The sequence below is a fragment of the Lithobates pipiens genome, unplaced genomic scaffold (genome assembly GCF_037356315.1).
Source record: "Lithobates pipiens isolate NorthernLeopardFrog02 unplaced genomic scaffold, aLitPip1_a1.2 Scaffold_10, whole genome shotgun sequence".
NCBI lineage: Eukaryota > Metazoa > Chordata > Amphibia > Anura > Ranidae > Lithobates > Lithobates pipiens.
Genome location: NW_027507686.1, coordinates 52,756,190 through 52,783,503, shown reverse-complemented (window position 1 = coordinate 52,783,503; position 27,314 = coordinate 52,756,190). Strand labels below are relative to the sequence as shown.

At 42.6% G+C, this 27,314-nt stretch overlaps 1 protein-coding gene across 9 annotated transcripts; it reads left to right on the top strand.

The window, feature by feature from the left end:
* The first annotated feature begins 2,015 nt into the window (after nt 1–2,015).
* CUNH16orf46 (chromosome unknown C16orf46 homolog) lies at nt 2,016–23,777 on the top strand. 9 transcript variants are annotated; one of them, XM_077454890.1, is made up of 5 exons: nt 2,016–2,260; nt 5,348–5,457; nt 5,618–5,776; nt 13,977–14,190; nt 22,446–23,777. In XM_077454890.1, the coding sequence occupies exons 3-5, from the start codon at nt 5,625–5,627 to the stop codon at nt 23,436–23,438; spliced, it is 1,359 nt and encodes a 452-aa protein (XP_077311016.1). In that variant the 5' UTR covers nt 2,016–2,260; nt 5,348–5,457; nt 5,618–5,624; the 3' UTR covers nt 23,439–23,777. The 9 variants fall into 9 exon arrangements, with proteins under 9 accessions (XP_077311016.1, XP_077311007.1, XP_077311063.1 ...); XM_077454881.1 differs by lacking the exon at nt 5,348–5,457; XM_077454929.1 differs by lacking the exon at nt 5,348–5,457 and having other exon boundaries at nt 2,018–2,260; nt 5,705–5,776.
* Nucleotides 23,778–27,314: the final 3,537 nt, after the last annotated feature.

The window sequence follows — 27,314 nt, the reverse complement described above, 5'->3', positions numbered from 1 at the left end:
TTATTAGATAAACCTGTTCAATTGCTTGTAACACAAGCGGTGTCACTATTTTCCGCCCCCCCCCCCCTAAAAAAAAATTACCACCAGCGCCTCTGCAACCAAAGTATGCAGTATACCATCTCTGAATACACATCGAACCTTGAAGCAGGTGGGCTACAGCAGCAGAAGACCACACCGGGTGACTCTCCGGTCAGCTAAGAACAGGAAACCGAGGCTACAATTCGCTCAGGCTCACCAAAATTGGACAATAGAATAGAATTGTAAAAACGTTGCCTGGTCTGATGATTCTAGATTTCAGCTGCAACATTCAGATGGGGTCAGAATTTGGTGTAAAAAACATGAAAGGATGGATCCATCCTGCCTTGTATCAACAGTTCAGACTATAATGGTGTGGGGGATATTTTCTTGGCACACTTTGGGCCTCTTAGTACCAACTGAGCACCAATTAAACACCATGGCTGCCTGAGTATTGTTGCTGACCATGTCCATCTCTTTATGGCTATAGTGTACCCATCTTCTGATGGCTCCTAACAGCAGGATAATGCACCATGTCACAAAGCTCCAATCATCTCACCATTGGTTTCTTGAACATGACAATGAGGTCACTGCACTCCAATGGTCTCCACAGTCACCAGATCTCATGTGGTGGAATGGGAGATTCGCATCCTGGATGTGCAGCCGACAAATCTGCAGCAACTGTGTGATGCTATCATGTTAGCCCAAAATCTCTGAGGAATGTTTCCAACACCTTGTCTAATCCATGCCATGAAGAATAAAGGCAGTTTTGAAGGAAAAAGGGTGGTCCAACCCGGTACTAGCAAGGTGTACCTAATAAAGTGGCCGATGACTGTCATGGCTGGTGCAAGGATTTTTGACACCCTAGACTAAACCAAATTTTGCTGCCCTATTGGCTCCACCCCTGACTCCACCCCCGTTCCCCTGCCCATGTGGCAGAAGGCGCCACTATACAGGAAGCATCGGCTCTGCTTCCTCTAGCGCTGACTCCTCTAATTACCTCTAAAACCTCTAAAAAACCTCTAAAAACCTCTAATTACACTACCGGTTGAACTGAGTTGTTACATCCTGCAGAGCATGCAAACCCAGAGGGAAACCAGCGGCCGGGCGCCCCTAGGCAGCAGTGCGCCCTAGGCGGCTGCCTAGTTTGCCAAGTGGTAGCACCGGCCTTGATGACTGTGTGTATTTACATTTCATATAGCATGTTGGGTACAATGTACAGAATACATACCTCCCAAATTTCTGAGATGGGAATGAGGGACACCTATCAGCAAAAGTATTCAGGCATAGGACACACCCCTTGCCACGCCCCCTTAAAGGAGAATTGTACAAAAAAAAAGATTGGTTAAACCCACAAGTGATTTTTTTTTTTTTTTACCACTACTATTCCTTTATATTGGCTTTTGGAATTTACAAATGTGGCAATTTAGAAATCAGATGGAAGGTTTAGCTCTGGAAAATACTTTTTAATTGATTAAAAGTGCATTTTATTATCAACTCTAACGATCAGACCAAAATGAGGGACAAATGAGGAGGAATGAGGGACAGAGGGACATTGCTCCAAATCAGGGACAGTCCCTCGAAATCAGAGACAGTGGAGCTATGAGAATATATTATTATATACATTTCCTGTGATGTGTCCTGTACAGAATATATAAGTGATCACCCCATGTTATGTGTCCTGTACAATGTACACAATATATATATATATATATATATATATATATATATATATATATATATCTACAGATATAGAATAGATAGATCTATATGTATACATCTCCTGTACAGCGCACAGGGACGTAGGGACGGTAATAAAATGTGAGAGATCATCTGGTGTCACGTGTTCTATAACACAGCGATGCTCGTACATCCTGCAGGGTGTCATGTCAGATAATGAGATGTCAGCTGACCATGAGATGGCCCCGCCCCTGCATCAGAACCAAGGTCAGCGGCATACACAAGGACTGCAGGGTCACCTCCCCGGCTAACGTCACGTCCGCCTCGGAACACGCCCACCCCACGTGGTCTCCATGGTGACAGCGGATGCTTGTTTTGGTGCGGTGAGGAGCGGCGGGGAGATGGAGGCGGCTGTGTAGAACGCTTCACCACTTCAGTGCTGGGAGGGCTCGGTATGTACACAGTGCCTGGTCACTGGAAGGAGGCGCCCCGCAATAGTCGGGGCATGCTGAGCTCTGTAGTTCCACCGGCCTTCTAGACATACACGGCTTACCTGGCTTTTCTGGTAAGGTACCCTGAGTGTTATTTCTTTCTATCTATCTATCTATCTATCTATCTATCTATCTATCTATCTATCTATCTATCTATTTATCTATATATAGTAGGTGTGTGGTTGGGGGGCATAATTATAGGTGGCACACTTCTCAAGGACAGTACCAGACTCTAAATTGGACCTTTGACCCTCCAACACACATTATTTTTGTCTATCTACTTTTTTTATTATTATTTAGCACTTTCCGGCCCACCTCCCGTCCTCCATTATCAATGAGAACAGTGGCGGCCCAACACATAAGGGGCGCCCCCCAAAGTTCATATTCATAGAACGATTTATTTTTAAATAAATGATAATATAAATAAAACTTTTTAACATCTTAAAGTAAAAAAATGTTAGTCATAATATAATTTATTTTAAAAATAAATCTTTCCACTGTGCGGGGCGCCGGACTAATAGGTGTCTTATTAGCTCGGTCAATTTGTAATAATCACATGATTAGAGCCTGAGGCTCTAATTGGCTAGTTGAACCCTCCCACTCTTGACTTTAGTGAATAAAAAATTCACCATCGCGTCACATCCAGTTTCTCATTCCAGAAGATTTGGAGCATGGAAGCAGCCCCCACTGGGCATCAGGGGAGCACAGGCTGGAGGCTGCAGGTAAGGAGGCAGCGGCTTCCACTCATGGAAGGGGCGGGACTCGCTATGCATCATAAGGAGGAGGTTGTCTGAACCTGGAAGAGACCGCCATTTTCTGATGATGTCACAGAAGATAGCGGTACAGGAACTGAGCAGAGGCAGCAGAGTAGTGGATTGCAGCAGGACAACGCTGGATCTGCTGGGTGGATAAGTATCTGAATTGAGGATGAATAAGAAAAAAACTGGGGGGGGGGGGGGGGGGTGGTGAAGTGCTTCTTTAACCACTTAAGGACCAGGCCTTTTTTTCAGATTTGGCGTTTACATGTTTAAAACATTTTTTTGCTAGAAAATTACTTGGAACCCCCAAACATTATATATATATTTTTTTCTAACACCCTAGAGAATAAAATGGCGGTCATTGCAATACTTTTTTTCACACAGTATTTGCGCAGCGATCTTACAAGCGCACTTTTTTTGGGAAAAAATCACTTTTTGAATAAAAAAATACGTAGGTTCCATGTTTTGCGTTACAGAGGAGGTCTAGGGCTAGAATTATTGCTCTCGCTCTACCGATCGTGGCGATACCTCACATGTGTGGTTTGCCCGCCATTTTCATATGCGGGTGCTACCCACGTATGCATTCGCTTCTGTGCGCGAGCTCGTCGGGACGGGGGGGGTTTAATTTTTTATTTATTTTTTCTTGTTTATTTTACTCGATTTTATTTATTTTTACACTTTAAAAAAAAAAAAAAATTAATGGATCACTTTTATTCCTATTACAAGGAATGTAAACATCCCTTGTAATAGAAAAAAAGCATGATCGGTCCTCTTAAATATGAGAATCTGGGGTCAAAAAATCCTCACATCTCATATTTGGACTTAAAAGCACTAAAAAAAAAAAAAAAAAGTAATTTTAAAAAATGACATTGAAAAAAATATACCTTTTTTAAGAGGTATGGGCGGAAGTGACGTTTTGACGTCGCTTCCGCCCTCCTCTGGTATAGAGACGAGTGGGGGCGCTACCGACGGCTCCGGTAAGCGGCGGAAGGCACGGGAGGGCGGCGGGAGAGGGGGTGGCACTATACACGATAACGGTGATCTCGCAGTGAACCCGCCACGGAGACCACTGTTATCGTACACAGGACCGCCTCCTGTAAAGAGGGATACCTCGGTTGTGGCAGCAGCTGCTGCCGTTACCGAGATATCCCTCTTCAAAAAGAGGACGTATATTTACATGAGGCGGTCCTTAAGTGGTTAAACCACCTCCGCCTGGACTATTATAAAAATGACAGCCGAACAGGAGCACTGTTACCCAGGGTGGATGTCATTTGACGTCCCCCAGGCATACACCCTAGGGGCCATGCAGCGGCTTGATCTGTCATCTGCTGTGCCCAGATCAATATACTGTGTTAGCCCTGGTACTATGTGATCACTGTGACCAATCACAGCTATCTCATGTTAAACTGGCTTTCATTCATTACCATTCCTTGTGTACTATTGTGATCTCTGTGATTGTGATTGGTCACAGTGATCACATGGTACAGGGGCAAATTTACAGCATGACCTTTATCATGTGATAGCTGTGTTCAATCACAGCTACCACAATAGTACACAATGGCACACGAATAGATGTCATTCATAAAAATGATTGCTTATAACAGTGATCAGCTCATCACTGTAATAAGCAATAAGAGTAAAAAAAAATGTGTATATATCATGATAACCTCCCCAGAGCAGTACTGTCACATTGGTGTCACAGTATGTAAAAACAAAGCCAGCATGAGATAAAATAAATCCCACACATATACAGCTCAGTGTACACAGTAAATCAGATTGCGAATAGTATGATAACAAAGCTTTTGCTGCAGAAGAGACGGAGTATGTAGTTTTCTACTTTAAAAAAAAAAATGTCCTGTTTGAATTTTTTATTTTTTTTTAAAAGCTAAAATTTCTTAAAGCTTTGTAAAAAGAGAAAAAAAGAGAGAGACAAAAAAAAACTCTTGCAGTGGCCCCCGCCCCCCTGAATAGGCAGCAGAGCTAAATAAAAAAAAATAAAAAAAGATTCTTCTATCCACACAAGCGAGGTAGACGGAGGACCCCCCCCCTTTTTCCCCATAGTCAGGACATTTGTAATCTGACATGTGTCACCTGCTGCTGTCAGAATACACTGATAAGCAGCTGTAGCTGACTGGCTGCAGCTGCTGATCGACTTTTGTTGAGTGAGGACGGCCCCCGCTGAACCAGCTGAATTTTGCTCAGTGTATGGCATGCTTATATGTTTAATATGTTTATAGCCGCCACTGAGTATAATATATTTTTTTTTTTTTGGGGGGGGGCATAAAGGAGCTACAACATAAAGCATTATTAAACCCAAAAGCAAACATTTTATTTTATTGCAGCTTACCAATTCTTGGATGTGATGGCTGCATTTGTTTTCGTTTTTGGCTTTCTTTCTTCTAGTTTCATCTGGTGATCCAGCCTGCAAGTCTGTTTTTTTTCAAAAGCTCAAGCTCTCCAGCAGAATGTATCCATTTACATAGATGAGACAAACCAGTTAACGCTGGCAAATGGTCAGATTTTATTTCTTCATGCAAAACCTTTACCCCAAAAGGAAAAAAAAACTTTGCTGTAACTGTTATAAAGTGTGAGCTGGAGTTTGGCATCAATTTGTTAGTGTATCTAAATCTGCTAATACATTTAACACTACTCTTCTCCCCCCCCCCCCCCCAGATTAATAATGCTGCTGTCTGCTTTACCTACTGTGCTCATTCCTCCAAAGTTGTGTCTCACTAATACAGGAAGTGTGTTACTGGCCAGGTCATCAGATGAAAACAGAGGGAAAAAAGCCAAAGAAAACAAAACAGACGCAGCCACCACATCTAATGATTGGTAAGCTGCAATATATAACATTTTTGGTTTCAAGTTTAATAATGCTTAACCACTTCAGTACAGGGCAGTTTCACCCCCTTCCTGCCCAGACCAATTTTCAGCTTTCAGCGCTGTAACATTTTGAATGACAAATGTGTTACCTAGGGAGTGATTCTAACTGTGGGGGGATGGGACTGACTAGGGGAGGAGACCAATCGGTGTTCCTATACACTAGAAACACACGATCTGTCTCCTCTCCCCTGACAGGAAGTGGATCTGTGTGTTTACACACATAGAGCCACGTTCCTGCTTTGTCACGAGTAATCACGGGTGCTCGGTGATGCCCCCTATCCTGCCGGGAAGCCAAGAACATCATATGATGCCCGCCCAGGTTGGGAGATCCCATCTATGGACATCATATGACAATGGGCAGGTATTGAAGTTGTTAAAGAGGTGGTCCGCCCCCCCCCCCCCCCACACAAAAAAATGAAGTCACTTTTAATATTAGGACACTTACCTGTCCTGGAATCCAGGGATGTTGGCACCCCAGCCAATGTTTCCATCAGCTTTCGGGTGCTGCCTCTACAATTGCCTATAAGGCAAACCGGCCGGTTCTCTACTGCACATGCGCAAAGCACACTGCACTTTGTGAATGGTAAGGGAAGGGGGGGGGCAAATTCTGGGGGACCTTGCCACATCACAGCCAGGTCTTCTGGAAGTGGGAGCGGGTACCAGTGCCACGAAAGGTGGCACTGGAGGGGGAGGAAGCAGATAAGCGGAGCTTCCACTTTTGGGTGGAACTCCGCTTTAAGCAGGCCTTTATATTTGATAGTGGTTAGGTAATGATCAGTTTCCCACTAGCACATGCCTGTTAGCATACATTATGCTGTGTATGTGCTGCCATCTCCTGCTTTGTGCATGCCTCCCTCCCCTCAATTCCTGTCCTGGAGACACCTTTCTGTATCAGAGCACACAAGGTGTTGCCTTTTGAGAACATTGGATATTTGCCATGATCAGACTTGTCCTGACACCCCCCCCCCCCCCCACAGCCTTTAACTGGGAAGACCAGTGTGCTGCTGTTTTTCTACCCCCAGATGTTATGCAGCTGAGAACAGAGTATATGTGATTATTTTGAAGAAATAAAAAAAGGGAGGCAAAGGTACTTAGAATGTGTGTTTTTTTTGTTTTTTATATCTATACACAAATGTTTTAATTTCCATTTTAAACTGAATTGGTTGTTTTACAAGGTAAGGGATTACATAACATATACTTTGAGAAGAATGTCTGTTCCTCAAAAATAATCACAAGACAGACAAAACAGGTTGTGTCAACTTGATGTTTCTTTGTTGCTAATGGGAGTTCTAGTGGTCTCTGTACTGAAGTTTACATTAACAACTCTAGCTCCAGGGTTACCATTGTTCCACGTCCATGAACCCTGTACTTAGCACAAAGGGAAATCTTGTGATTTTGTTTTCTGGCCTTTTTCCAGGCTGATTTTCAAGCTATTGTTAAATAACGGCATTGGGTAGTTGGCAACTGACATGGGAACAATTGCCAATGCAAAAAAGTATGAAAAGTACCGATTAGCAGAGAAAAAGTGACATTACGTTAAAAAACAAAACTGTAAAATGGCATGGGGGGGGGGGGGTTCCCCTAAAAGTGCCATCCAGGCCCATATCCATGCATTCAGCCTGGGTGGCCAGGAAAGGGAGAGCAGTAAATATGTGCCCCCCCTCCCTTCCTGAACCAGACCAGGCCACATGATTTTCAACATTGTAGGGGCTACCTTGCACAGAAGGTGGACAAATCTCTCCCCTTTAGCCAGACACCTTGTCCAATTGTTGACCGTAATAATAAGAGGGCCCACAGATGTCAAAGGTTCCCCCAAGGGAATGAGTGTAGGGGCACTTTAATACCCCTTACCAATAACCACAGTGTGTTAAAAGTAAAAATAATACACCCATGCCACAAAAAAGTCCTTTACTGCAAAAATAAATAATGTCCCCTAATGTAAATCAACATCAGACATGTCCAGTGATGTAGATCCATTGTCAATCGTGTTTCTACTAAATGACAGATCCCTGGCACTGCTGTAATGTAAAAAACAGCCCTGTGGATCTTGGGTGATGTAATTGATCAAATATGGTCCTGACCATATTTGGTCAATAAAGTCTCCTGTGGTCCCTAGTTGTTTGTTTACATACAGCAGCTGGGAATTCAGGCGGATGAAGTGGACAATTTTGCCCAAACAAGTTTACCCAGTCCATGAATAGGCTGGGTTTGCCCCAAACCTGAATCTCATCCCTTGTTCTGAGTATACACAGAAAACCTATGCCACGTACACACGATCGGACTTTCCGGCAGACTTGGTCCGGAGGACCGGAATCCGTCGGACAATTCGATCGTGTGTGGGCTCCAGTGGAATTTTTTTTTTTTACCCAAAAGTCAGACGTACCTAGAAATAAAACATGTTTCAAATCTATTCAACGGACTAAAAATCAGGAAACCGTTCGTCTGTGTGCTAGTCCGACGGCCCAAATACGACGCAAGGGCAGCTATTGGCTACTGGCTATTGAACTTCCTTGTTTAGTCCTGTTTACGTCATCATGGTCAAAACAAATGGACTTTCGAACAGACTTAGTCCGGTCGTGTGTGGCCAAGTCCGTTCGTTCAGAAAGTCCGTCGGACCTCTGCCGAAAGTCCATCGGGAAGACCGTCGGACCTGTGAAAAAGTCCGGTCGTGTGTACGCGGCATTAGAGTGACAAAATAGATGTTTAAAGTAGATCATAAGCTTTTCTACTAAACAATACATCTAGAAATAAATAGCATGTATTTGTACTTGTGTTTTGCTTGCCATACTCTATTATCAATTCATAGAACTGCAGCAACTTAGAAGAAGCACATGAATAATTGTTTCAGGTAAACTGAATTTCATTTGATAATAGCAACTCACTTCAGAAAGACTAATTTAATCGATGCGATTTAATTAGTCGCGTTAAACTGAAGACTAGCTGAATACATTACAAGAGCAAACCGAGGTCACTTTACCACCTGAATACTTTCAATAAATAATTACACAGGACATTGCCTTGTACTTTACATTAATATGTCTCAAATAACACTCCATAAATCATGGACGTTTCCATTACTGCGGACACTTTGTACTGTCGGTATAGGGATAACGTAGCATTTATTCTTACGGTTCCGAATATTTAGGCTGCTTTCACACTGATCCATTTTTTTTTTTTTGTTTTCTGCTTTTGCGTTAAAAAAAGAGGAAGAAAAAAGTGTGACTATGTATTCTTATGGAACACTTCATACTAATTTGTTGCGGGTCTGGTGCATTTTTTAAAATCGTGCCTGCTGCATTTTTGATGCGGTAAAAAAAAAAAAAAAAAAATGGATCGGTGTGAAAGCAGCCTAAATATTCAGAGCCGTAAGAATAAATGCTACGTTATCCCTATACCAACAGTGTAAAGTGTCCAAAAATGCACCTCCACATTGAAAAACGCGTCAATAACGCATCAAAATTGCACCAGCGCTGCGGTAAAAATCGCTGCAAAAACACCTATGCGTTTGTATCGTGTTTTTATTTTTTATTTTTTTTTTCGATGGATCAGTGTGAAAATGCCCTTAGCATTTAATAAACATTGTAAAAGCAGAACTGGAGTGCTACCGTACCTTAAATCCCACATATGCTGTGTTGTTGGCAGACATACAGAGACCGGAAAATTAGTTGTAGAGGAATTTCTAATAGCACTAAGCTGGGGTATTATAAGTAGGTCACAAAGCATGAACAACTGAGGAAATAAGTAAAGATACGTGTATCATGATACAGCATCTGACAGTGAAATCGAGCACTCCACAGAGACGGGGAGATTATGAGGGATCTTACAACAGCTTTATGATCCGGGGTGGATTCATAAAAACAGACACAAAATAATATATCTGTGGTGAGTGTAAGTAATACATCATATCCCAGCTTGATGTTCTAGTGCAAGCCAGAAAATAAACCAATTTTATTAGCTGATATGGACAACACATACATTTTACTCTTCTTTAGTTTCATTCAGCTCCATCAATGTACAATTCTCTACAGATCACCAATCATCACAAATACATCAACGATGCTGTTAAATGCCTAAAGTGGTTGTACAGCTTTCATTTTTTTTATTACTATTATATGTTTATACTTATCTGCTTTGTGCAATTTAATTGCACAGAACGGCCCCAAACCATCTCTTCTCCAGTACCTAGCCAGCAATCCTGACTCCTCCTCTCCAGTGAGGGACCCCACAGCAAGCCACTTCCTTTGGGGGCGCTCATATGGGCCAACACAGACAGCGGGACTCGGACCCGCCCCCTCATCACTGGCTTTGATTGACAGCAGCAGGAGCTAATGGCCACTGCCTCAGCAAAGCCTGTGAGAGCATGAAGTGAGGGGAAAGAAGAGCAGAAGACATGCACAGTGCTGGATCGAATGAGGGCCCAGGTAAGTAAAAAGAGGGGAGTGAGGAGGGATGCTGATGCCTGAACTTTTTTTTTTAACTTAAAGCGGAGTTCCACCCAAAAATTGAACTTCCGCTTTTCAGATCTCCCCCCCCCCCCCCCCCGTGTTGCATTTGGCATCTTTCAGGGGGAGCAGATACCTGTCTAATCCAGGTATTTGCTCCCACTTCCGAGCATAGCTCGCCTCAAAGTAAAGATACATGTATCATGATACAGCATCTGATAATGAAATCAAGCACTCCACAGAGACGGGGAGATTATGAGGGAATTTTACAACTCCACGGCGATCTACGCTATGTCCGGCCCCTCCTCCATCCCCCCCCCCCCCCCCCGCTGTCTTCTGGGAGACACATAGGTCCCAGAAGATAGCAGGGTCTCATGAGAATGTGCAGCGCGACTCCCGAATTTCGCAGTCGTGAAGCCTGAAAGGCTTCACTTCCTGATTCCCTTACCGCAAATGGCGGCACCTACATCTGAGAGCCGAGGGACAGGTCGGCTTCGGGTGAGGACATCGTGGGCACCCTGGAAGGGTAAGTGTCCATATTTTAAAAGTCAGCAGCTGCAGTATTTGTAGCTGCTGGCTTAAAAAGAAATAAAAAAATTGGCGGAACTCCGTTTAATGCAAGGAATGCATTAAGGCAAGGTTTCTAAACTTGGGTTTCTCCAGAGGTTGCTAGGGTTCCTTGAATAATAAGTAGTTTCTGCCTTTCAGATAAGTTCCTATTGATCTTTTTAGCTATCTGTAAGAAGGCGATTCCTCCCAATGTTTACAAGTGTAAGGAGCATTCTTCCCCCTGATCATCACACTAATGTATCATGGGTTGTAGATATTGTAATTTTTAGCAGGGGTTCCCTGTGACCAGAAAGTTATTTCAAGGGTTCCTCTGTTTTGAAATGATTGAGAAAAGCTGCATTAATGCAAAAAATATTTAGGCTTTAAAATCACTTTAAAAGCCCTTTCACACTGCTAGCGTGGCCGCGTTAGCGGTAAAGCGGCACTAGTTTTAGCGGCACTTTACCACTGTTATGACGGCACTTTTAACACCACTAGCAGCTGAGGAAAGGGTTAAAACCACCCGCAAAGCACCGCTGCCAAACCACTTTGCAGGTGCATAGACAATGCTACCCTTTGATTTCAATGGCAGGGGCAGTTCTAGGAGTGGTGTATACACCGCTCCCGCACCGCCCCAAAAGACACTGCTTGCAGGACTTTTTTTTTCAGTCCTGCAAGTGCACTGTCCAAGTGTGTAAGCATTCAGACTTTCACACTGAGGAGGCTCGAGAGGCGCTTTGCAGGTGCAATTTTTAGCGCTAAAACGCCTGAAAAGCGCCTTCAGTGTGAAAGGCGTCTTGGACCCAACCCCAGGTTGGGCAGGCCCCCCTCTTTATTTTTTATTTTTTTATTTATTTATTTTTTTAGGCAACTTTTAAGCCATTCACATGCCAAGTCCTCTTTTTCCAGCTTCTTCTCTTTAGCATTAAGCGGTCCTCTCTGTTGTAGGAAACAGCACTCCAATTGCAACATGAGGGCAATTCTCTGCAGTATTTTGTTCTGTGGGTTCAGGCTAAATGATAACACCCACACACACACATGCCAATGATGGCTTGGGCTCACAGGAAGTGGATTGATGCTGGATTTGGGTTAAGAACCAGCAATGCCAAGCAGCGGAGGATGGAGGACACCACAGCAACATGGAGGGGGTGAGTATTCTTCATAGTGTAAGGGTAGGCATTTAGAGGAGTTAGACTTTAAGTGCCCAACGTTTGTAGGGCATTGAATTAGGAACACCATATTTTTAGGTCCTGGGATTGTAGTTTAAGGTAAAAATGAATGCCTGCCAAAGGTTGATGTGCAGCAAATTATCAATTGTCATTGGAAATAAGTCACACAATTAAAGTATTAATTTAATGGAGAAATCTGCCAAAACACAAAGCTTACAGGTGAATATTTTTTTTGGGGGGGGGGGGTCTTTTCAGGGGAAAAATGTTTAAAAGCTTCATGGGTCTGTAACTGGAAAGAAAGCCTACTTACACTATGTCTTTTTCTTTGACTTCTGAAATCTGTACTTGCAAAATCACCCTTACTTAAAACAGAATCCTCACACATTCCTTTTCCATGAATATTGTTATATGATATTGTTTTCAGATGCTGTGAATAGTATAAGTGGCAGGTTACAGTCAGAATGAAATGGCAAGTGCGGATCATTGGAGATTATTAAGGCATACATGTAATTTTTATATTCGCATATATGCGGTAATGCTCCAGGGAGTCTTGTGGCACACCTTGGGTATGACACATAAAATGGCCCAGTAGAATTCCACAAAGCAGCCCCTAACTGGTTAGGCGAAAACAAAATGGTAAAACCAAATGATTAATGTGTGATGTCAAAGTAGCAGTATACCACTTCATAATCTTAAAAAAGAAAATGTGATACCACAAATCAATATATGGTTAATACACAAATGGAATCTGTTGAGTAGGTAGCCAACACTATACAAATAAATGCTACACTGACAGGTGGGTGCTGCAGCCTGCAAATCAGGAGGGGACACTCCATCTAGAATGCACACAAGGGGAGAGTGAAACAGGAGGCGCAAGGGCCACCATTGTGTAGTATTAAAAAGCAAACACTTTATTCAAATATAGTAAGTTGCACTCATAAGTGGGAGACCGGCGGAAGTTACAAGATTCATAGAACCGGGGGTCAGTATCAGACCATGAGGGAAGCGGACAGGTGACAGCCAAAGATATAGTGTTATGCCCGGTACACACGGTCGGAGATTCCAACGGAAAAGGTCCAATCTGATTATGTTGTCAGAAAATCCGATCGTGTGTGGGCTCTATCGGACTTTTTCCGTCTGAAATTCTGACGGAAAAAATGTTGAGAGCAGGATCACAAATTTTCTGATGACAAAATCCGATCTGACTTTTTCCAATCGTTTGTAGACAATTCCGACAAGCAAAGTGCCACGCATGCTCAGATTAAGTTACGAGACCAAAGCTATTGGCTACTAGCTTCTACGTAGTCCCGTCATACGCAACGAACATCACCTCATTCCGAACGATCGGCTTTTCCGACAACTTTGTCCGACTGTGTGTATGCAACACAAGTTTTGGCCACAATCCATCGGAAAAAATCCGATGGATTTTGTGGTCGGAATGTCCCACTGTGTGTACAGGGCATAAGATGCCAGGTGTCAGCCGACACTCATCCGTCCGGTCGAAAAGCGGCTGCGATAACAGGGAACGTCCTTCTCCGCCTGGTGCAGATGTCACTCGAGGAGCATGCACAGTCAATGAATGCGTTTCCTGGCGAACCTGCCTCTTCATCAGCATTATGGCTCACCTTTGCTGAAGGCGCTGGCTAAATGGGAGCTGTTCTTCTCTGACTTGTCAAATTCAAATGTAAAAAAAACTTTATTGTAAAATGGATGAGTCCACAAGTCCAAGCTCTTTGTCCCTGTGAAGGCTTAATCTCAGAGGGTGATGTGCTTGGATTTAATGTAGCGTTACATTAAAGTTTTTTTGAGAAAAAAACAAAAAGATGTCATGGATCGCAGTGTGTGGCTTTTTCCTATTTAAATTGGATTTTTGTTTGCAATGAAATTTTAGCAAGTATGGGTGTATTTTTTGTTTGCTTTTGTAAAATACTCTGTTTATTAGTAATTTGGGCTAGTTAGGGTCACAAGCATTTTTCCTTTGTGTTTCAGGATTACTTCTGAAGGCAATCCAATGGCTATCCTAGATAATGACGTGCTGTTAGAGAACTTGCAAGATCTAGAGGAAATCCCGGAGAAAGTGAGATCCCCATGTGAAGGGAAGTGGGAGGAGGTTTTAACTGAAGCTCTTGTGGAGATCAGCGAGAAGAATTTATATGATGATCAGAAGTCAACAGAGCTAATAGGGACAGGATGGGAAGAAGCGGTAAGTAGACATCACATCTCCAAGTCACAATTTGAAAAGCAAAGCAATTTTGATTAACAAGGTTAGGTTAGGTTAAGGACGTAGGCTATTTAAAGCCAACATAAACTGTAACACATCATTATCTGCATGGAACACCTTGCTGAATATAATTTTTCAAACATAAAACAGTGGTTTAGTGAATGCAAATGTAAGAAAGAATAACTGTTGATGTTGGCTGTGACAACAAATCAGCTTCTAATGCCGCGTACACGCGATTGGAATTTTCGTCGGAAAAAGCTCTGATGGTTTTCCTGTTGGAATTCTGACGGAATTTCGCTCAAAATGTCTTGCCTACACACGGTCACACCAAATTTCCGACGGTCAATAACACCACGACATACAACGCGTTCGATGGCACTATAAAAAGGAAGTTAAATGCTTCCGAGCATGCATCGAATTGTTTTCGAGGATGCGTCGGAATTTTGCGTGTCGGAATTGCATACACACGTTCGAAAAATCCGATAGAAAGGTTTTCCATTTGAAAAATTAAGAACAGGCTCTCAATCTAAAGACCGTTGGAAATGCCGACAGAAAAAGACCGATGGGCGTACACACGGTCAGAAAATCCAATGAAAAGCTTCCATTGGACTGTTTTCATCGGAAATTCCGGCCGCGTGTACGCTGTTTTCTAAGGTTCATTAAAAACATATTTAGGATAAGTTGACTGGTTCCAGTAAGCAACGGCCAATTTACTATGGAGTTTATTTACTAGGGGCAAATCCACTTTGCACTGCAAGTGCACTTGGAAGTGCAGTGACTGTAAATCCGAGGGGGACATGCAAGGAAAATAAAAAACAGCATTTTTGCTTGCATGTGATTGGATGATAAAATCAGCAGAGATTCCCTTAATTTCAGATTTACCCCTCAGATTTACAGCAACTGCACTGTCAAGTGCACTTGTAGCGCAAAGTGGAGTTGCCTTTAGTAAATAAACCACTATGGGTGAGATTTACTAAAACTGGTGCACACAGAATCTACTACAGCTGTGCATAGTAACCAAACAGTTTCTAATTTCAGCTTATTCAATTAGGATTTGATGATATCTGGGCTGCTCTGTGCAAAACCATTGCACAGAGCAAGTAAGTAAGTTGCTAAGTAAGCTGTTAAGTCAAAAAATCTTTCCTTTAGAATCAATTTAAAATGCGTTGTTTACTGTGTTGACATATGTTGGGGGGCCATTTGGAATAAATTGGATGTATGTACATTGTTTCTGCATTTACAGGTACAAAAATATCCTTTCACACTACAAAACACATCAGACACAGGCCCATATTAGTAGGTCCAATAAGGTGTTTGCATTTACTCTTTAATTCTTTCAAAAGTTTCCTTTGAAGGGTTTCTAGTTCTCCAGGTCTAAAGCTTGCCACACAATTCATTTAATTTTATCTTTGGATCCACTAACTACTATGAAGTGTGAAAGCCTATTTGATTGGATATAAATTAAATGGATTGTTTCGTTGTGACTTCACACTATATATTAGTTTGTATAATCTCTGTTAGGCCCCTTTCACACTGACGATCCGTTCAGGCCCGCCTGTCAGTTTTTCAGGAGGACCTGAACGGATGCTCTATGGAGCGTCGGATGTCAGTGGTGACATGTCTGCTGACATGTCCGCTGACATCCGACCCGCTCCGATCCGAAAAAGTGTGACGGAGGAAAAAGCTATTTTTCCATCCGTCATCGGATCGGATCGGGTGACGACAGACACTGCGGTCCGTCGTCATCCGATCTCCCATAGGGGAGATCGGCGCTGTGACAGGTCCGTCCCTGCGCAGTGTGCAGAGACAGACCTGTCATCTCCCTGCTCAGCGGGGATCGATGGAGTGATCCCCGCTGAGCAAACGGATATCCTCGGGGCGGATCAGTGCTGATCCGCCCCGTGTGAAAGGACCCTTAATCTTCTTTAGATTTACCATCAAAAGGTAATGCATGTGACCAGCTTTACCATTTGCCGACCAGCCGATGCCATTATACTGCGGCAGGACGGAACGATCCCGCAAATCCCTTTAAACAGCAGGCGAGCGAGCTGTACGGCGGGGGACCCAATGCGTGTGGCCGGCGATCACGGGCATGAGAGCCAGAACGTGTGTAAACGCACACATCCCTGTTCTGACAAGAGAGGAGAGACAGATTACTGTTCCTAGCTAGTAGAAACAGACAATCTGGTTCTTCCTCTAATCAGTCACATCCCTCCACAGTTAGAAACACACATGAGGGAACACATTTAACCCCTTGATCGCCCCCTAGTGTTAACCTTTTCCCTACCAGTGACATTTACACAGTAATCAGTGCATTTTTATAGCACTGATCACTATATAAATGTCAATGGTCCCAAAAATGTGTAAAAAAGTGTCCTATCTGTCTGCCACAATGTTGCAAAAAAAATGATAGAAATGCCAAAAAAATCTATTCCCTATTTTGTAGACGCCGTAACTTTTGCGCAAGCCAATCAATATACTTTTATTGCAAATTTTTTATTATTTTTTTTTTTTTTAACAAAAATATGTAGAAGAATATATATCGGCCTAAACTGATGAAAATAGTTTTTTTTACATTTTTTTGGGGGGGTATTTATTATAGCGAAAAGTATAAAATATTGGGTTCTTTTTCAAAATTGTCGCTCTTCTTTTTTTTGTTTATAGCGCAATCTGGCAGAGGTGACCAAATACCACCAAAAGAAAGCTACATTTTTTCCCACAAATAGAATTTTTTTTTTTTTTGAGTACAGGGTTGCACAACCGCAAAATTGTCAGTTAAAGCAACGCAGTGCCGTATTGCAAAAAAAGGCCTGGTTATTAAGGGGGAAAATCTTCTGGTGCTTAGGTGGTTAAAGAGGTTGTTAAGCCATACAACAACCTTTCAACAATCCCCTCTGCAATGTTAAACAATGTCCCCGGTGTATTTGTTTTTTTTTTTAAAACTGCCACTGTATACCTCATTTTATAGCTCCGATTGATGATTACATGACTAGCCACCTCTCTCTCTCGAGCTGACAGCTCCAGCGGGCAGGGCTGGGAAAACCCTGCTGACATCAATCAGGAGGAGGAGAGGAAGAGAGAGGCAGCCGGTCACATGAGCGCCGATCGGCGCTCTGAAAGCGGCATTTAAAAAAAATAAAAAATACGCTGGGGACATTGTTTAACATAGCAGAAAGGATTGTTTAAAGGTTGTGGTATTATGAGAGCAGCAGGAGGGGAGTATTGTGGAGTGGACAAAGTTGACAGGCAGGGAGGGGAGAGCAGAGAGCAGGGCTGTGGATGACGTAGGCACGTAAACTGACCACGGAGTCAGGGCTCAGCAGGCATGATATACCGTGGTTAGTTTACAGGGGGAGGGCAGAACCAGGCAGGATCAGCCAGGTATGTTAGGTGATAGAAGGGGCCAAATTACACAGCTGAAGCACTGTGCTGTATAACATGCTTCAAGGGGACAGGGTCCAATTAATTATTATTTTTGGGTAACAAACACTTTTCGCAAGAAATGTACCCCCTCTCATGGTATCCTACTGTGCAGCACAAGTCCATCAGCATTTAGTAAAGAGTGTTTCACATTGCATTGTGGAATGGTGGACTTTGAGCCAGAGGTCTGACTTGGAACTAGCATTAGCAATTACAAGCAGCGTGTGCAAGGAGTCTGCGAGCTTCTCAAGCCCACAGAAGCAGCTTTGCAAGGAATCAACACACTCTACAATACCACTTTATATAATAGCATTGACATCAAATCAGAAAAATAACCATTTACTAATGTTATGACCTACACTAGGCTAGACCCTGCTTCCCCTTACAGGAGCTGCTGTACTGCTCATGACCAGCTTTTTACTAGTAAAGTGTTATTAAGCCCCAATGTGAAATGCAGTATGTGATGGACCGCCTGGCAACCCCACCTGTGTGCCTCCACCAAATGGTGTCTCCTACCCTTCAAACCCTTCCAAGCATCGTACACAGACAAGATATTGAAAAGATTGAAAGATATTGAAACCGAAGGAATCCCTTTATTGAACAGAAATACTGGGTTTTTTACACTTCAAAAATAGAGGCAGTCACCACATGAACAATAAAAACAAATATTACACATTGGGGTAAACGTCCCACAATGGTTGGGTACAGGCATACTCCACTTTTAATTACACTCTGGGGTTTATTTACTAAAGCTGGAAAGTGCAAAATCAGGCTCACTTCTGCATAGACACCAATGAGCTTCTAACCCCAGCTTGTTCAATTAAGCTTTGGTAATAAAACCTGGAAGCTCATTGGTTTATATGCAGAAGTGAGCCTGATTTTGCACTTTCTAGCTTTAATAAATAAAACCCATTGTGTACTTAAAAGTGGGTTATGCCTGTAACGGGGTAAAGTTGACACAAGATTGGCAAACAGACAGAAACAATAGGCAACTTAATTAACAATGGGAATTCACACCTAGGGGACACTCTGTGTATTTCGGGAGACATGGACTTGAATCCGAAGTAAAACTACTCCAAAGGTCCCCCAGGCACACACCTCTAAAAGAATAGAGCCCCTTAAATGCCAGGGCCCATAGTCAGTATTCAAGAGGCTAGCCTGCAGTCTCCTCCAAAAGCCCATGGCCCAGTTGGGTCTGTCACAGAATATATACCAGCATACAGTAGCTACCATGTTTGCCCTTGCCTTTCTGTCTGCAGGCTGTCACTTGTTTGCATTTTTGCTTCAGAAGTTTACAGCTTCATTTCCACCATGAGGATGGCTCAACTGCTTTGTGGGGTCCCATGGGACTACCCTTACATGTGCCCCTCAGCCAATGACAACAGTGTTGTGGCAATAGGAGCGAGGGTGGTCATGATGCCTTATTGTGACAACTAAGATGCGCATGCATTGTTTTATCAAACTGGATGAGCGACGGTATGTACAGCTATCAGGGCTGGGCATGTGCTGTGTGATGAGTGAGAGTATGTAGAGTTGAAGAGGACAGGCCTGGGAGGGGGGCGGACATGAAGTGTGCTGTCAGTGGGATGAGGGACCAAGTACTGTGACGTTAGCAGTGACCTCCCTACAGTATCCACTCCCTCTCCACCCCAGCTGGAAGTTCAAGCTAGCAGCAAAGATTAGTAAGGCGCAAATGACTCGTGGGGATATGCTGTATTCTCCAAAAAAGTTGATGTTGTAAGTTGCCTTAGTGTAAGCAAATGTTTTCTTGTTCAATACATTTTTATTGGAGTTTTAGAGAATAGTTTAGTTTATAAAAGCATAAGAGAGAAGCAATGAGTTTCTCATACATGACAATTATTAACTTGGGTAAGATTTCAATTTGCAAGGCAATGTGAATCCGAAGAAATTGCCAACTGTGCAATGACTAAGAACAACTAATGAGAGGTTCAGTAAAGACTCTGCAAATGGCATATGAAATTGAGTAAAACGGGGATGAAGAAGGAATAGGCAGTAGGAGTATAGGAGTAGAGTTTCCTCTGCCTGTTTGACCACTGCCTTGCTAAAGAAGCTGAAGGTAAAGGTGATGGACTGGTCAAGCATGTCTCCAGACCTAAACTCTATTGAGCATCATCTGTGGGGCATCCTCAAATGGAAGGTGGAGAAGCGCAAGGTCTCCAACATCCACCAGCTCCGTGATGCCATCATGGAGGAGTGGAAGAGGACTCCAGTGGCAACCTGTGACGCTCTGGTGAACTCCATGCCCAAGAGGGTTAAGGCAGTGCTGGAAAATAATGGTGGCCACACAAAATATTGACACTTTGGCAAAATTTTGACATTTTCACTTAGGGGTGTACTCATTTTTGTTTCCAGCAGTTTAGACATTAATGGCTGTAATTTTGAGGGTACAGCAAATGTACACTGTTACACAAGCTGTACACTCACTACTTTACATTGTAGCAAAGTGTCATTTCTTCAGTGTTGTCACATGAAAAGATATAATAAAATATTTACAAAAATGTGAGGGGTGTACTCACTTTTGTGAGAAATTGTGTGTGTGTGTGTGTGTGTTACATTTTATTTGTATTACTTTTGAATCCAGAAATGCTGTTCATGTTTATAGTCAATAAGGTAGCAATACATTCCTGAGAAATGATATCATAATATTTCTTTGTATTTCATATAACTGTTAGATCCATCACAGAATTTTTCATTAGCAAATCTTTGGCATTCTAGCTAGTGTTTGTAGATAGGGGAAATTTCCACATATGCCTTCTGTAGCTCTACCCAAAGATGTGACTGGTTTGAATGGAGCATTTCTCCCTGGCCTTGACCCATACTGTCCTCTGACAGTAAATTGCTACCCACAAGAGCCTGGTTGGGTATGTGAACCAGTGACTATGCCAGCAAGTCCATAAAGATACTATCTTTCTTCACAAAATAGGTTTCTCCAACCGCACCTTTTCCACATTTTGTTATGTTACAGCCTCATTCCAAAATTGATTAAATTCATTATTTTCCTCCAAATTCTACAAACAATACACCATAATGACAACGTGAAAGAAGTTTGTTTTACATCTTTGCAAATGTATTAAAAACAAAAAAGGGGAAAAAAAATCACATGCACAACTGTAAGTATTCACAGCCTTTGCCATAACACTCAAAATTGAGCTCGGGTGTATCCTGTTTCCACTGATCATCATTGAGATGTTTCTACAACTTGATTGGAGTCCACCTGTAGTAAATTTGGTTGATTGAACATGATTTGGAAAGGCACACACCTGTCTACACAAGGTCTCACAGTTAACAGTGCATGTCAGAGCACACACCAAGCCATGAAATCAAGGAATTGTCTGTAGACCTCAGAGACAGGATAGTATTGAGGCACAGATCTGGGGAAGGGTACAGAAAAATGCCTGCAGCATTGAAGGTCATAATGAGCACAGTGGCTTCCATCATCTGTAAATGAAAGAAGTTTGGTACCACCAGGACTCTTCCTCGATCGGGCCACCCGGCCAAACTAAGGTCCTTAGTCAGGGAGGTGACCAAGAACCGGATGGTCACTCTGAAAGAGCTCCAGCATTTCTCTGTTGAGAGAGGAGAACCTTCCAGAAGAACAACCATCTCTGCAGCACCCCTCCCAATCGGACATGTATGGTAGAGTGGCCAGAAGGAAGCCACTCCTCAGTAAAAGAAACATCACAGCCTGCCCGGAGTTTGCCAAAAGGCACTTGAAGGACTTTCAGACCATGAGAAACAAAAGATTGAACTTTTGAATTTCAGGCATCATGTCTGGAGGAAACCAGGCACCCCTCATCACCTGGCCAATAAATACCATCCCTACAATAAAGCATGGTGGTGGCAGCATCATGCTGTGGGGATGTTTTTCAGCGGCAGGAACTGGGAAACTAGTCAGGATCGAGGGAACGATGAATTCAGCAATGTACAAAGACATCCTTAATGAAAACCTGCTCCAGAGCGCTCTGGACCTCAGACTGGGGCAAAGGTTTATCTTCCAACAGGACGACAACCCTAAGCACACAGCCAAGATAACAAAGGAGGGTCTACAGGACAACTCTATGAATGTCCTTGAGTGGCCCAGCCAGAGCCCAATTAAACATCTCTGGAGAGATCTGAAAATGACTGTGCACCGACGCTCCCCATCCAACCTGATGGAACTCAAAGTCCTGCAAAGTAGAATGGGAGAAACTGACCAAAAATAGATGTGCCAAGCTTGTAGCATCATACTCAAAAAGACTTGAGGCTGTATTTGGTGCCATTGGTCAACAAAGTGTTTAGCAAAGGCTGTGAATACTTATGTATATGGATTTTTTTTTTTTTTTATATATTTATATACATTTCCAAAGATTTCAAACAAACTTCTTTCATGTTGTCATTATGGGGTATTGTTTGTAGAATTTTGAGAAAAATAATGAATTTAATCCATTTTAGAATAAGGCTGTAACATAACAAAATATGGGAAAAGCAAAGCACTGTGAATACTTTTCTGGATACACTGTATAATTCAGATTGTTGATCTGCTGTGTGATACAATTTGTTGCACCGATAAGCACTGACCTCAGGGGATGGCATGACCTTGTAAACCAATGTGGTACGTTTTCTGGTTCAATATTCTGTACGTTTTCACTATATCAGAATCCCAGCAGCCTCATAAACCCACTGGGAGCATATATTTTGAAAAGGAAACCCTCTTGTAAATGCATTCTTCCTTCTATGGCTGTTTATAATTTCACAGAACTGTTCAATTATGATATCAATGCCTTTTTTTCTTTTATTTTTTTATTTTGGAACTATAGGTTTGTGGTTGGGGTCCAGTTTCTTCTACGGCCTGCATTCACCCCGTTAAGAAACCAAAAAAACTTAAACAAGTAGAGGTCACAGACTGTCTCCTTTGCCTTGGCTTGTACTCTGTACCAGACAATAAAGATGGGACGTCATCAGAAACAAAAGACACAATACACACCGATCATAAAGTGATGCCTGGAGCTGAACATAGACTGGTCAGTACCATCCCTGCAGAGGAGGACCTGCCCTCTGAGTTTACAGATCACTGCTCTTCTACTGCCATGGTTTCCACAACAGAAACACATTGTGATACAGTAAACCTTGTATCCCCTGGAGAACAAAGACAAAACAAGGACAAGAATGCACAAATAATCTCATCTCCATTTACAGGAGGCAAAGCCATTCCAATTTGTAAAAACTGTTATAATGTGAATGAATTCCCTATCTTAAGTTCACCAATGCTACTGCCACCTCTTAAAGCTACTGCTGGAATTGGGTATGCTGAACACATGGCAAGAAGAAAGGATTTTCTCATGCAGCAGCTTGAAAAGCTTCCTTCAAAAGGGTCTGTAAGGGGCAATTTAAATGGTCACATCCTCAGCAATACAGATTTGAAGGCGGAGAGGAGACTCCTTGAAGCATTAACAGAACTTCCTCAAGAGCCGCTGAAAGTGCCAGAGCACCTATCCTTTATCACGTCTTGTATTCCAAAAACACCCGTCAAAGACCTTGACCGCTTTCAATGGTCCAGGTCACCTGTAGAGCAAAAGCTGAATGCAACGAATGCCCAGCCGTCCATAAAGCAGAACATCAACTCGGCTCCTATAGGCTTCCTTCACACCAAAACAATGCAGAACAAGCGCAATGTGCGTCAGGAAGTAAGACCTCTTGATGCAAGGTATAGAAGAGCAAAATCAGATACTACCCCGGTGCTTAGAAACACTATATTACCTTCTCTGACTGTCAAACGGGTGGACATACCATTGAGGATTAAATTGTGCTAATCCCTTGTCTTCATTTCAGCATTAAAAATGCAATTGAGTACATATAGCATAAGCAAATACATATGGATTTTAGACTACCTACCTCCAAAGCTATTCTCTGTGTACACGTTTTTTACATATGCCCTTGCTGAAAATCGCTGTTCTTGGCAAGCTTAGAGCAGCAGTGGGATGAGACCTTGCTGGATCTGGTGCTAAAAGTTTTACTTTCCCTTTTTTCCCTAATATCTGTCAAACCTTGCCTCTGCATACAGGAGGTGCTATTCACACAGCTTTACCTCTCTGCTGGAATGGTCTTGCCAAACTTCTGAAAGAGTGCCAGTAAAATCCACGTTTTAACAATGATGTTGCAGTGTATTTATTTTTAGTATTAGAAATGCTAAAGCTGAACATATGCCCATGGTAAAAGTGAGAATTCAGTCATACAGCTCCAATGTGATAATAAATATATTGGTCAGTATTACTTTCTGTATTATAATTATCCACTTTGTGAGCAAAAAATACTGCTTAAAAAGCAGACCTGTATTCAGGTGTTAAAGCGGGAGTTCCGCCGTTTTTTTTTTAAGTCAGCAGCTACAAATACTGCAGCTGCTGACTTTTAAAATATGGACACTCACCTGTCCAGTGCACCCGAGATGTCGGCACCCGAAGCCGATCTGTCGCTCGGCTCTCGGGTGCTGCCACCGCCATTTTCGGTATGGGAATCGGGAAGTGAAGCCTTGCAAGTCGCGCTGCGCAAAATGGATGGTCCCTGCTGTCTCTGGGACCCATGTGTTTCCCAGTAGACAGCGGGGAAGGGACAGGAAGTGGCATAAATACCCGCAGATTCTGCAGCTATCTATGCCCAGAAGTGGGTGCAAATACTTGTATTATACAGGTATCTGCACCCCCTCCCCCCTGAAAGGTGCCAATTGTGGCACCAGAGGGGGGGAGGGTTTCCGATGAGTGGAAGTTCCACTTTAGGGTGGAGCTCCGCTTTAATATGAAACTAATTTAACATACTTGCTGGGGAAAAAAAGGAAAGAAAAAAGTTTAAAGAATGATTCCAGGGATCAGTATGTTATGCATATTTACAACTGTCCAGCATGGACCAATGTAAATATATATGATATACCTGGCTGATTCCACTGGAAGCTGAAAATCACTGAAGTACACACTGCTAAATCTGCACTTGCTTCCAGGTCCCATGCTGAGCAGCTGCTCTCCTGCATTGTAAACGCAGGAAGATTGACACTCAGCACAGTCACCATTCAGAGAATGCGTTGCATTTTCTGAATGAATGCAAAGTGTTCTCTGATTGAACGAGGTGGAGAAGCAGGGCAGTGATGTCACTATCTCAACCTAGTTCAACCAAGAATGCTTTGCAAACACAAAATGCTCTGGGTACCATGGGTAGAAACATTTGTGGCTGTAGATGAATTGTGGAAACAATGGGAATAACTTAAATAGATATGGGAAGACCTGAAGAAAAACTGAAAAAAAAAAGGAAGTGTGGAATATATTCTTTTACAATGATAAATAATATATCTATGACATGGTACTCAAACTATATAACCTAAAGACCTTAAAGTGGAAGTTCAGCCAAGAACTCTAAATCTAATGGCAGCTACAAAGGTATGTATTGCGATTTTTGCTTTACAGGGTTAGATAGATTAGTATTAGAATGTGGCTGCCAATAGATTTAGATTTAGTTTTTTGGCTGAACCTCTACTTTAATTAAAGATATCTGAGACTTTATGTAGTCCTAAATTATAGCAAGTTCTCTCAGCTGAAGACAAGAAAATCCTGGAATACAATTCAAGTAACACTGTACTTCTCAATCAAGAGAAATATGCATTACTGTCACTAGAGGGCACTGCATGGGGAAAGGCTCCAGTTTAGTTTGCTTGTGGGCCCCAGCTTGTATCCCCTACAGTTGGGAGATTGTTGAGATACAGTAGATGATAGTTTCTGGCCTTAATTGACAGGTAAGAGGGTACATTTGTCTGACAAATTCGTTTATTTTTTTAACCATTAAATGATTCCTACTACCTACCTGTTGACCGTTCACAGTAAATATAATGCAAGTGGGTGGCAGGTACAGACACAGTCACCTACATTACCTGCCTTCGTCAGTGTTTGGGAAGGGCACATGCACGCGTCCCCTGCTAACCCATGATATGATTGGACACAGCACGATTTTGACAGCAGATTTCAGCCAATAATTGTTCTGTGTTACAAATGCACACAACTCTGTGTGCAGTGAACAGCTATCTGGCTGTTTCTTCTCTCTGAAAATACATTATTCACAATCTCTTTCACAATTCTCTTATACTTTTCGCTCTTATAGTGTTTTGTAGTAAATGAGCTCCTGGGGCTTTAGGTATATTAATTCCCGTATTTTTCTGTATCTGTTGTATAACCTGCCAAAACGCCTATATTTTTGGACACTCCCACCATAAGGCCTCATGCATGCAGAACATGTACCAGTTGGTGACGTCACGGGAGGTGCCACCAGGTGACGTTTGCCAGGTGGCCCCGCCCCTTACCTAAGAACTGTCATATGGCGGAGAAAGTAGATGGCTGTAGCCTTCACAAGCAGAGCATTTAAAAATAATAATAATTCGGGTTCGATACCTCACATGTGGGCTTTAACTGCCATTTACATATGTGGGCTTGACCTACGTATGTGTTTGCGGCAATGGGGGCGCTTTACCTTTTTATATATTTTTTTTTTATTTATATATTTTTTTTATTGTTGATTTTATTTTTTTTAATATTTTGATGCTCTTGAAATTTTTTATTTTTTGATCGCTTTTATTCCTATTAATGTAAATTTAATGTAAACATCGCTTGTAATAGGAATAGGGCATGACAGGTCTTCTTTACAGGAGATATGGGGTCTATAAGTTCCCAGATCTCACCTCTAGGCTGGGAGGCCTGAAATAAAAAATAAAAAAAAAGATCTGGGCCTCCCAGCTGAGGCAGCGGCATTTTTTTCAATGCAGAGGTTGGGTGTGACGATCATAGAGACTTCGGGGACCATCAGAAATCTCTAGGCTCAACATCTGGTGGTGTTTGATTCCTTCTCTGGGATTTCACGGGCGAGCCAGTAGAAGCACAGGCGAGCCGGTAGAAGCACTGGCGTCCCACCGACTGTAAGAATGATTAAGCGAGTGAACAGCCGCTATGATTGTTCTTACTGCGAAGGGACTCACTAGCTGTAAAAGAAAATATCTGAATGATGTCTATAACTGCTGGCATCATTCAGATATACCCACTCAAAATCTGCAACGTCATATGGCATTGGGCGGGCAGGAAGTGGTTAAAGGGGGCTTCCAGATTCCGATAAGCCCCTGCTCGCAGACCCCCACAACCACGGCCCAGGGTTGGTGGGAAGAGGCCCTTGTCCTCATCACCCTGGGGACAAGGTGATTTGTGGTAGAGCCCCCCCTGCCCCAAAGCACCCCACCCATTCCCCATGTTGAGGGCATGTGGCACAGTATGGTTTAGGGGGAACGCTCACACGCTCATTCCCCCCTTTCCTGCATACTCAGATAAGGGTCTAATATAGATTTTGGTGGGGGACCCACTCCTTTTTTTTTTTTGGCATAGGGGTTCCTCTCAAAATCCATATCAGACTTAAAGGTCCTGGTATAGATTGGGGTGGGGGGGGGGGACCCCGTGCCGTTGTTTTTACATTCTTGTATTGCTGCCAATGTTTTTATTTTTCCATAAAGATTTTATTATGTATTTCAAGATAATTACAGCACAGTGTAACAATATAACAATGTAACAAAATGGGTAACAGGTTCCATTAGAAGTTTTCCAAAACAAAAATTCACATGTTTGGAGTATAGTAATTATCTGATAGGCAAACAAATTCCATATATATATCTT

What these genes read in the sequence shown, in the direction of transcription:
- CUNH16orf46 (XM_077454881.1), top strand. Translation starts at nt 5,625, where the DNA reads ATGCTGCTGTCTGCTTTACCTACTGTGCTCATTCCTCCAAAGTTGTGT. An exon ending in GCCACCACATCTAATGATTG is followed by an intron (nt 5,777 to 13,976) that starts GTAAGCTGCAAT and finishes TTTGTGTTTCAG; the next exon opens with GATTACTTCTGAAGGCAATC. An exon ending in GGACAGGATGGGAAGAAGCG is followed by an intron (nt 14,191 to 22,445) that starts GTAAGTAGACAT and finishes TTGGAACTATAG; the next exon opens with GTTTGTGGTTGGGGTCCAGT.